Source organism: Bison bison, unplaced genomic scaffold, assembly GCF_000754665.1.
Source record: "Bison bison bison isolate TAMUID 2011002044 unplaced genomic scaffold, Bison_UMD1.0 scf7180017864297, whole genome shotgun sequence".
Classification (NCBI taxonomy): domain Eukaryota; kingdom Metazoa; phylum Chordata; class Mammalia; order Artiodactyla; family Bovidae; genus Bison; species Bison bison.
In genome coordinates, this window is record NW_011494869.1 from 7,708,408 (window position 1) to 7,719,965 (window position 11,558).

Below are 11,558 nucleotides of genomic sequence, written 5' to 3' on the forward strand. Positions count from 1 at the left end.
GAACCACCTCCAGAGGTTTTAACCACTTTCTGCCAATGCCTCTTGCTTTCTATTTCCTCTCTGGGCAGAGACCCTGCAGAGTTGATTCTGTTTTTCCCTGTTCCAGAAATGCATAGAAATGTGACATGAAAAGGTCACTGTGAACAAACTGCAGCCTTTTGTTTTCCAGTCTCTGCTTTTCTTTTGGCCACTCTGGCTGGCTGTGTGGACAGTGGGTGCCACCCACACTTCTGGTCCCCCAAATCCTTGGGCCCCCCTCCAGCCTTGCCCTCCATACCAAAACGTTTGGCTACTCCTGTTGAATGAATGTTGAACGGTTATGTAAATAACCATTACGTCAACTTTAAGGTTTTCAAAATCCATTTAAGAAGAGATTTCTTTTCCAATCAGAGATGGTGGTTGAAATGGATAAGAAGACCATTCTAGAGAGAAGACAGGCCAGACAATGGAAACATTCTGTGGTGAGACGCCCAGCCACTTGTGACAACGTGTGCCTCCGCCTCACTTCTTGCCTCCCTTTGCCCCTGCTGCCCCCTTTGCCTTGGCTTCCTTTGGTTTTCCTGCCTCTTTTTTTTTCTCTGCATCCACTGGTTTTACTTCAGCCACTGGCTTTTCAGGCTCCTTTGGTGGTGGAGGAACCAGCACATTCCTTTTGATCTTCTTGCCTTTGAAGTGTTTCTTTTGAAGACAAACGTCGACTAAAGCAAAAAGGGCGGCCACACATAAAAAGACCTGGGAAACAAAAGAATCCTCGTTACTTGGGGGCTTTTCCTTCCAAATGTCAGAGTTCCTTCCTGGCTTCCATGATCAGTCGCTGAGGCTTAACCCTCCCCTCAACCCCTCACGCTGCCAGATCCCAGACAGACTTCCGGTTTGCCCCGCTATCCGCCACTCGCTGGCTTCAGCTTCCTCAGCTGAGCCCCATCCCTTCTGTCGGTCACCTCAGCGCATTTTCTTTTTCTCTGCAGACCCGGCCTGGGTGGGGCCCTTTGCTCTGGGGTCCGCAGGCTGCTTTGAAGAGGAAACCATTAGCTAGGTGGGCTCCCTGGACATCATCTTTATTTAAATGGCTTTTCCACGAGAAACACCAACTTTACTTTCAGACTTTGCTTGGATGGCAAAATTTTGTGAAAACAGGGTCTTTTCCTTCGGGGAAAATAACTGTTCTCCCGAAGTGCTGATTTCTGAGCAAATAAACAGCCCAATGTGCAAGACTCACCACAGCGGCAAGGTAGTTCGTTGGCACTGTTTGCCGACTTCTGAGAGCAAAGACCGCGGCCCCCACGAGGAAACCACAGCAAAACAGGTCGTTGAGAAGATCCTGAAAGCATGGGAGAGATAAGTCAGCTCTCAACAGGGCTGAGGCCCCTTCAACACCTGCTGGTCTAGCTTCCGCCAAGGGGAATGGTTTTTAAAATGGTCGCGCTTCCGCCAAAGGGAATGGTTTCCAAACTTCTGCCACATCTAAAATGTGTGTGTGTTAGTCGCCCACTGGTATCCGACTCTGAGACCCCATGGACTGTAGGCCACCAGGCTCCTCTGTCCATGGGATTTCCCAGGCAAGAGTACTACAGTGGATTGCCATGCCCTTCTCCAGGGGATCTTCCTGATCCAGGGATCGAACCCACATCATCCCCTGCATTGTAGACGGTCTCTTGCATTGCAGGCAGAGCCTTTACCACCTGAGCCACCAGGGTCAGATGATATAGGAAGGTATATAGGAAGATGAATGTATAGTGGGTTAGGGGGACATATCTGTAGTTCAACAGCTGGACTCTGAGTTGCTGGACTCTGAGTTGAGACACAAAGTCCAGGATGCTTAACTGCCATTATGAGCTGCCTTGGCTACTATCCTGTGAAATCACACATTTGGTGGCTATGTTTTTAGCTATGCTTTTCCCCACTTCCAGTGCTCACTTAAATAAATTTGCAACACACGACGTCTTTCTACTCTCCGGGCCAGTGCCTCTTTCTGAATAAAGGGTGGGCTGGGTTGCTCACAGGAGGTTCTGTTGGACTCTGATCCTGCGGCTGGAAGCCTGGCAGCGACGTCTTCACCCTTTGCCCACTCCTTCCCTGAGCCTTTGTAAGGCCAGATCACTTCCTCATCATCCACCCTCCTTCCCATCCCTTGTGGCTGCAGTCCTGCCCTTGCTCCATATCTGTTTCCATGACCCTATCCTGACAAGGTCCAGATGTTGCCAGTTTGAGCAAAAGGGCTGCCTCCTATGCTGTCTTCCCCTCAAGTACCACCCACTGTGGCTCCCTGGCACAGCCAGATTTAACTCAGAGTTGGCCGAACCAGGGCCACAGCAAGTTGGCTTTCTCCCCCATCACTCCTGAGGCCCAGAGCTTGTGCGTCCTTTTAACCCTGTGGGCAGTGGCTGACTCTGCAGAGTTGGGCAGTGCCATCTTTCCCCTTGATTTCTCTGATGCCATTTTCTGTGGGTTGTCCTTCCCTGGCCACCTTGTCTCAGGCCTTTTGTTTCCCTCTTCAATGTTGTGGATTTTAATACATTGCAAACATACAGAAAATTATAGAACAGCCCAACCCTGCTCCCACCTCCACCGGCCATGATCCACTGAGATTAAACAGATGTTAATGTCTTGCAGTATTTGCCTCATGGCCCTCAAAACAAAAAGAAAAAAAAACAAACCCTAAGCAAAAAAGCTTTGTGGGATGAGCCAGTCTCACCATTCCATACCTGTCCCTGCGTTTTGCATGACTTCCAAGTCTATGGGTAGTCTTCCCAGATGTATAGCAGTATTTTCCTCTCTATTCAGCTCAGTTCAGTTCAGTGACTCAGTCGTATAGCGACTCCATGGACTGCAGCATGCCAGGCCTCCCTGTCCATCACCAACTCATGGAGCTTACCCAGACTCATATCCATTGAGTCGGTGATGCCATCCAACCATCTCATCCTCTGTTGCCCCCTTCTCCTGCCCCCAACCCTTCCCAGCATCAGGGTCTTTTCAAATGAGTCAGCTCTTTGCATCAGGTGGCCAAAGTTTTGGAGTTTCAGCTTCAACATCAGTCCTTCCAATGAACATTCAGGACTGATCTCCTTTAGGATGGACTCGCTGGATCTCCTTGCAGTCCAAGGGACTCTCAAGAGTCTTCTCCAACACCACAGTTCAAAAGCATCAATTCTTCAGTGCTCAGCCTTCTTCACAGTCCAACTCTCATCCATACATGACCACAGTGATTTCGGAGCCACCTAAAAAATAAAGTCTGACACTGTTTCCTCTGTTTCCCCATCTAGTTGCCATGAAGTAATGGGACCGATGCCATGATCTTAGTTTTCTGAATGTTGAGCTTTAAGCCAACTTTTTCACTCTCCTCTTTGACTTTCATCAAGAGGCTCTTTGCTGCTGCTGCTAAGTCGCTTCAGTCGTGTCTGACTCTGTGCGACCCCATAGATGGCAGCCCACCACGCTCCCCCGTCCCTGGGATTCTCCAGGCTCGAACACTGGAGTGGGTTGCCATTTCCTTCTCCAATACATGAAAGTGAAAAGTGAAAGTGAAAGTGAAGTCGTGTCCGACTCTTAGCGACCTCCATCCATGGGGTTTTCCAGGCAAGAGTGCTGGAGTGGGGTGCCATTGCCTTCTCCGAAGAGGTTCTTTAGTTCTTCACTTTCTGCCATAAGGGTGGTGTCATCTGCATATCTGAGGTTATTGATATTTCTCCCGGCAATCTTGATTCCAGCTTGTGCTTCATCCAGCCCAGCGTTTCTCATGATGTACTCTGCATATAAGCTAAATAAGCAGGGTGACAATATACAGCCTTGACGTATTCATTTTCCTACTTGGAACCAGTCTGTTGTTCCATGTCCAGTTCTAACTGTTGCTTCCTGACCTGCATACAGATTTCTCAGGAGGCAGGTCAAGTGGTCTCGTATTCCCATCTCTTGAAGAATTTTCCACAGTTTGTTGTGATCCACACAGTTAAAGGCTTTGGCATAGTCAATAAAGCAGAAATAGATGTTTTTCTGGAACTCTCTTACTTTTCAGATGATCCAGCAGATGTTGGCAATTTGATCTCTGGTTCCTCTGCCTTTTCTAAATCCATCTTGAACATCTGGAAGTTCACAGTTCATGTATTGGTGAAACCTGGCTTGGAGAATTTTGAGCATTGCTTTACTAGCGTGTGAGATGAGTACAATTGTGCGGTAGTTTGAGCATTCTTTGGCATTGCCTTTCTTTGGGATTGGAATGAAAACTGACCTTTTCCAGTCCTGTGGCCACTGCTGAGGTTTCCAAATTTGCTGGCATATTGAGTGCAGCACTTTCATAGCATCATCTTTTAGGGTTTGAAATAGCTCAACTGGAACTCCATCATCTCCACTAGCTTTGTTCATAGTGATGCTTCCTAAGACCCACTTGACTTCATATTCCAGGATGTCTGGCCCTAGGTGAGGGATCACACCATCGTGATTATCTGGGTCATGAAGATCTTTTTTGTACAGTTCTTCTGTGTATTCTCGCCACCTCTTCTTAATATCTTCTGCTTCTGTTAGATCCATACCATTTCTGTCCTTTATTGAGCCCATTTTGCATGAAATGTTCCCTTGGTATCTCTAATTTTCTTAAAGAGATCTCTAGTCTTTCCCATTCTATTGTTTTCCTCTATTTCTTTGCACTGATCACTGAGGAAGGCTTTCTTATCTCTCTATGCTATTCTCTGGAACTCTACATTCAAATGGGTATATCTTTCCTTTTCTCCTTTGTTTTTCACTTCTCTTCTTTTCATAGCTATTTGTAAGGCCTCCTCAGACAGCCATTTTGCTTTTTTGCATTTCTTTTTCTTGGGGAGGGTCTTGATTCCTTGTCTCCTGTACAATGTCACCAACCTCTGTTCAGAGTTCATCACTCTGTCTATCAGATCTAGTCCCTAAAATCTATTTCCCACTTCCACTGTATAATCATAAGGGATTTGAATAGATCATACCTGAATGGTCTAGTGGTTTTCCCTTCTTTTTTCAATGTAAGTCTGCATTTGGCAATAAGGAGTTCATGATCTGAGCCACAGTCAGCTCCCAGCCTTGTTTTGCTGACTGTATAGAGCTTCTCCATCTTTGGCTGCAAAAAATATAATCAATCTGATTTCACTGTTGACCATCTGGCGCAGTCCATGTGTAGTCTTATCTTGTGTTTTTGGAAGAGGGTGTTTGCTATGACCAGCACGTTCTCTTGGCAAAACTCTATTACTTTGGCCCTGCTCATTCTGTACTCCAAGGCTAAATTTGCCTGTTACTCCAGGTGTTTCTTGACTTCCTACTTTTGCATTCCAGTCCCCTATAATGAAAAAGATATCTTTTTTGGGTGTTAGTTCTAAAAGGTCTTGTAGGTCTTCATATACCCATTCAACTTCAGCTTCTTCAGCGTTACTGGTCGGGCATAGACTTGGATTACCATCATATTATATATTCATAAAAAATATATAGTATTTTGTGTTTCAAATTTCAATAAAAGATGTATCTTATAGCATGTCCTTTTTAAACTGAATTTTTGAGATTTACCCATCTTGAGAAATAGATGAGATTGAGATGAATGAGGCTGAAATCATTAATTTTAGCTAATGTATGAATAAACCAAACTAGAGACATTAGGGTACTTCTGCCTTTTGCTGCTGCTGCTTAGTTGCTTCAGTCGTGTCCAACTCTGTGCGACCCCATAGATGGAAGCCCATGAGGCTCCCCCATCCCTGGGATTCTCCAGGCAAGAACACTGGAGTTGGTTGCCATTTCCTTCTCCAATGCATGAAAGTGAAAAGTGAAAGTGAAGACGCTCAGTCGTATCCGACTCCCAACGACCCCATGGATTGCAGTCTACCAGGCTCCTCCATCCATGGGATTTTCCAGGCAAGAGTACTGGAGTGGGTTGCCATTGCCTTCATATGCCTGCAGTGAACACTTTTGTCTGTGCCTCTGATGAACATTTTTTCCTTGTTGAGGTGCTGTCAAGCTTTTCTCTAAAAGACCTGTGTCAGTGTTCACTTATGCCCACAAACATATAGGGGTTCCTGTTTCCCATGTCCTTGCCAAGGCCTAGGATTACCAGTCTTATTTTTCTTTGCCCATCTGATGAGTTGAAATGGTACCCTGTTGTTTTACCTTTCAGATCGCTGGTTACCAATGAAGTGTTTTTAAAAACTTGTTTTAGACATTGGAGTTTCCTGTCTATTCATATCCCTTGCCCCATTTTTCTATGGGCTTATTTTTAAATTTTTATGATGTCCTCTTTTGTAAAAGTTTTAATTTTAATGATATACATGTTTTTTCTCTTTTTCTCATGGTCCCAAGTGCGTGTGTGTTCAGTCGTGTTGTGTCCAACTCTTTGTGATCCCTTGGACTGCAGCCTGCCAGGCTCCTCTGTCCATGGGATTTCCCAGTCAAGAATGAACATTTATTAAATACTCCATTCAGCTGTGTTATGCCACCTGTGTCATATGCAAAGTTGCCATATGTATATAGGTATATTTCTGGGTTCTCTCTCTCTCTCTTTTTAATACCTGTATTAGTCTGCTCATGTTGCCATATAACAAAATGCCACAGCCTGGGTGGCTTAAGCATCAGACATTTATTTTCCTACAGTTCCAGAGGCTAGAAGTCTATGATCAAAGTGCTAGCAAAGTCAGTTTCTGGTGAGGACTCTTCCTGGTTTGCAGATGGCTGCCTTTTCACCATTTTCTCAGGTGGCCTTTCTGTGGTGGGCAAGGTAGGGGTGGAGAGGAAGTGGGAAGAGGGCAGGGGAGAGGAAGGGAAAGAAATAAGGTCTTGGTTATCTTTTCTTATAGGGACACTAATCCTATCAGATCAGGATTCCATGCTTAGGATCTCATTTAACCTATTTTTTAAAAATAGTTTTATACTTTGCCAACAAAGGTCCGTCTAGACAAGGCTATGGTTTTTCCAGTGGTCATGTATGGATGTGAGAGTTGGACTGTGAAGAAGGCTGAGCGCCGAAGAATTGATGCTTTTGAACTGTGGTGTTGGAGAAGACTCTTGACAGTCCCTTGGACTGCAAGGAGGTCCAACCAGTCCATCCTAAAGGAGACCAGTCCTGGGTGTTCATTGGAAGGACTGATGTTAAAGCTGAAACTCCAGTACTTTGGCCACCTCATGCGAAGAGTTGACTCATTTGAAAAGACCCTGATGCTGGGAAGGATTGGGGGCAGGAGGAGAAGGGGACAACAGAGGATGAGATGGCTGGATGGCATCACCGACTCGATGGATGTGAGTTTGAGTGAACTCCGGGAGTTGGTGATGGACAGGGAGGCCTGGCGTGCTGTGATTCATGGGGTCACAAAGAGTAGGACATGACTGAGCGACTGAACTGACTGACATTTATTTTTGGCTCTGCTGAGTCTTCATTGCTGCGTGGGCTTTTCTCTAGTTGCAGTGAGTGGGGGCTACTCTCCCTAGTTGTGATGCGTGGGCTTTCATTGTGATGGCTTCTCTTGTTGTGGAGCTCTAGGGCACGTGGGCTTCAGTAGTTGCAGCACGTGGACTCAGTAATTGTGGCTCGTGGACTCTAGAGCACAGGATCAATAGTTCTTGTGCACAGGTTTATTTGCTCTGCAGCATATGGGATCTTCCCAGACCAGGGATCAAACCTGGGTCTCCTGTATTGGCAGGCAGATTCTTTACCACTGAGCCACCAGGGAAGCCCCTCATTTAATCTTAATTACCACTCTGAAGGCCCCATCTGCAAGTATAGGCACATTGAGGATTAGGATTTTAGCATTAGAATTTTTGGGGTACACATACATTCAATCCATTACAATTTGGTTAGTCTTTTTGTCAACCCCTGAGCTAGTACCAAAGCTTTACTCCAATATCTCCTTGGGTGGGTCCATCCTTGTAATTCTCTTTATTCTTCCATAAGAATCATCTTGAAAAGTTCCACAAACAACCTCTGTTAGGTTGAAATTTCATTTAATGTGGACACTGCTTTGGAATGAAATTGACATCTTTATGAGAGTAACTCTTCACATCTGTGACTGTGGTATATTTCTTCTCTTACTTAGATTTTTTTTGTTATGTCCAGTAACAAAATGTTGTTATCTCCACATGAAGTTTTACAGTCTTTGAATGGGTTTATTATTCTCAGACACCCATAGTTTCTGTTACTGCTTTAAATGCTTTCTTTGAAAAACCACATTTTCTCATTATTTGTTGCTGGTATTCAGGAACACTATTTGTTTCTGATTACCTTGTGGAACTCAATCAGTTCTAGTAATTTGAGTCTCTTGGATTTTCAGGGTCTTCTTATTTAAGTCGCTTCAGTCCTGTCCGACTCTGTGTGACCCCATAGACGGCAGCCCACCAGGCTCCCCTGTCTCTGGGATTCTTCAGGCAAGAACACTGGAGTGGGTTGCCATTTCCTTCTCCAATGCATGAAAGTGAAAAGTGAAAGTCGCTTGGTCGTGCCAATTCTTAGCGACCCCATGGACTGCAGCCTTCCAGGCTCCTCCGTCCATGGGATTTTCCAAGCAAGAGTACTGGAATGGGGTGCCATTGCCTTCTCCTGGATTTTCAGTGTAGAGAATCATATTATCAGTGAGTAATGCTAGTTTTTTTCTCCTTCCCAATCCATATACCATTTGTTCTTCTTGTCATATTGTACTAAGATCTTCAGCACAATGTTGAATAGAAGTGGGGATAGTAGGCATCTCTAAGGAAATGCTTCTAAGGTTTCACCATGAAATACAACGTTCATTTTAGGCTTGGGTAGGTATTTATTATTAAGTTAAGGAAGTTCCCCTTTTTCCTGGTTTACTAAGTGGCTTTCAAAAAGTAGTGTTGAATATTACTCAATAATTTTTCTGCAGCTTATGAGATGATTAAATGGTTTTCTCCTTTAAATCAAAGATGGTGAATTATGTTAACAGAACTTTGAGATGAAACCACCTTTATATTCCTGGCAGATGCCCTGCTTGGTCATGATGTCATGGTGCACTACTTGCTTATGTATTGCTTGATTTAGTTTGCTAGTGTTTTATTGAGAATTTTTATTGCTATACTCAAATAATATATGCCTATAGTTTACTTTCTTTATCATGTCTGGTTTTAAGATCAAAGCCTTACCAGATGGTACAATATATTATAAACCTCCCCCCCCCCGCATTTTTTAAAGAGAAAAAAGGGACAGACCAGTGGAACTGAATATGAAGTCTAGAAATCAACTGCATATGGGATTAAAAAAATTTATTTTTGGCTACATGTGGCATACAGGATCTTAGTTCTCTGACAAGATCAAAACCATGCACCCTGCAGTGGAAGCATGGATTCTTAACCACTGGACCACCAAAGAAGTCCCTCATATGGGATTTTAGCATTTAACAAAAATGCCATTTCAAATCAGCAGAGGGGCAAGTTGTACTGTTCAATAAATGAATAAACTGAGTGACAGGGTGAAATAGTTGGCAAGCCATCAGGATACCAAGCTGGAGCCATGGTTCACACCATCTGCCAAACGATTCCACATAAATCAAAAGATTTAATAAGTGCCAGATGAAAACAGGGGTGAATTGCTTTATGAGCTATTTTTCTATTTCTTTTTGAGTCAATTTTTGTACACTGTGGTGACCCAAGGACCAAAGAGCATCTGCTTGGTTTTATCTAAAACCAAGGAGGGTCTTGGAACGCAGGAACGGAAAAACCAGACTCTTATCGTCCTTCCCTCCCCCATGTTGTAACTATTAATGGATTTCAGGTCCTCCTGAGCAGTGTAACCTGTCTCCCCTCCTATCCCACACATGGAGAAGGTATTTACCTTACTCTTACTCCACCAGTGTACGTGCCTCATCCAATCAGCAAATGACCCGCAAGACCCCTATCCCACTCCTGGTACCCTGGGTATAAAAGTGGACTAAGGATTCCTGTTCAATGTCGGTTCTCCCTTGAGCTGGTCCACTGTTCTAACAGCATCTCCCACTCTAATAAACTTTAAAAAAATCTTTTATTTTATTTATTTTTTAAATATAAATTTATTTACTTTAATTGGAGGCTAATTACTTTACAATATGGTATTGGTTTTACCATACATCAACATGAATCCCCCACAGGTGTACACGTGATCTCCATCCTGAACCCCCCTCCCACCTCCCTCCCCATTCCCTCTCATTCTGTCTCATGTCTGGAAATTCTTTTCCAACCCGCACCTGGACCACGACATACATCATATATTTTCTGAGAAATTAACTCTATATTCCAATTTATTGGCATAAAGGTTCATATTTTCCCTATGATCTTTAAAACCTCTTCTTTATACTAATATTTTTCTTTGTCCTCTTTTTTTCTTGAGGTTTATGGTTTATCTCCTTTATTAGTCTTTTCAAAGAAATAGATTTTGGTTTTATTAGTCCTCACTAATAATAGGACCTTTGTTTCCTATTTCATTAATTTTAGCTCTTTGACACTGCCTTCATAATTCTTTTTTGGTTTGTCTTGTCACATATAGATATGTGAATTGTTAATTTTCATTGTTCTTTTCTCAGTATATAGACTTGAATTTGGATTGCTTAACTGCATTCTACAGATAGTATTTGCTAATACTACATGTAACTAAATCCCTATGTGTTTGGGGAAAACCATTAAATTTCCCCCAAATACATAAAGATTTAAATTTTACTGATTTATTTCTAATTATATTGCATTGAAGTTAGAGAATGTGGTCTATATCATATCAGTTCCTTGTTATTTGTTTATTTTTGCATTGTGGTGTCATTGAGGATAACTTTTGTGATTGTTCCAAGTACGCCTGAAAGAATGTATAGCCTGTTACTCTGGGGTGTAGGGTTCTATATGTCCTATTGATATATATAGCAGTGGATCAAGCTATCAATTACTGAAGGAGACATGTTAAAATCTCCCACTATGGTTATAATTAAGTTCATTTTTGTCTTTTATATTTAGGGAGCTATATTGTTAGGTATATGGGCTTTCCCAGTGGCTCAGTGCTAAAGACAGAAGACAACGTCTCAATGCAGAACACAATGCAAAAGATGGTGTGGGTTTGATCCCTGGGTTGGAAAGATCCCTTGCAGGAGGAAATGGCAACCTCCTCCAGTATTCTTGCCAGAAAAATCCCATGGACAGAGGAGTCTGGTGGGCTTACAGTCCATAGGGTCACGGAGTCAGATATGACTGAGTGAGCACACAGGCATTGTTAGGTACATACAAGTTCAGCATTGCTATATGTAGTGATCCTCTTGACATACTTAGTTTTTAAAACATAAAATTTGTTTACTACAATGGTAAAGTTACATTAGCTTTTTTTTAGTTAGTATTTTCCTCTAATTTTTTTCTATCTCTTACAACCTTTCTCCACATGCCTTGTACATTGTTGGATGTAAAAAATCTATTCTTAGGGTCCTTTCTCTTTTAAATGAATGATATAGTCCATTTATATTTGCCATCATTTATGATATATTTGGATGCACGTCCACCATTTTATTTTTTTCTATTTAACATATAATACACATTCCAAATTCACTGCAGATGGTGACTGCAGCCATGAAATTAAAAGACGCTTACTCCTTGGAAGGAAAGTT

General features: G+C 43.0%; 1 protein-coding gene across 1 annotated transcript in view; it reads right to left on the reverse strand.

The window, feature by feature from the left end:
- Nucleotides 1-342: 342 nt before the first annotated feature.
- The window catches only part of CMTM2 (CKLF-like MARVEL transmembrane domain containing 2), a 22,677-nt gene continuing 11,461 nt past the window's right edge, over nucleotides 343-11,558 (reverse strand). The window contains exons 3-4 of the mRNA XM_010851091.1: nucleotides 1,220-1,321; nucleotides 343-732 (exon numbers count right to left, since the gene is read on the reverse strand). Coding sequence (XP_010849393.1) covers nucleotides 502-732; nucleotides 1,220-1,321 — 333 coding nt within the window. The 3' untranslated portion in view covers nucleotides 343-501. The remainder of the gene's footprint in view (nucleotides 733-1,219; nucleotides 1,322-11,558) is intronic.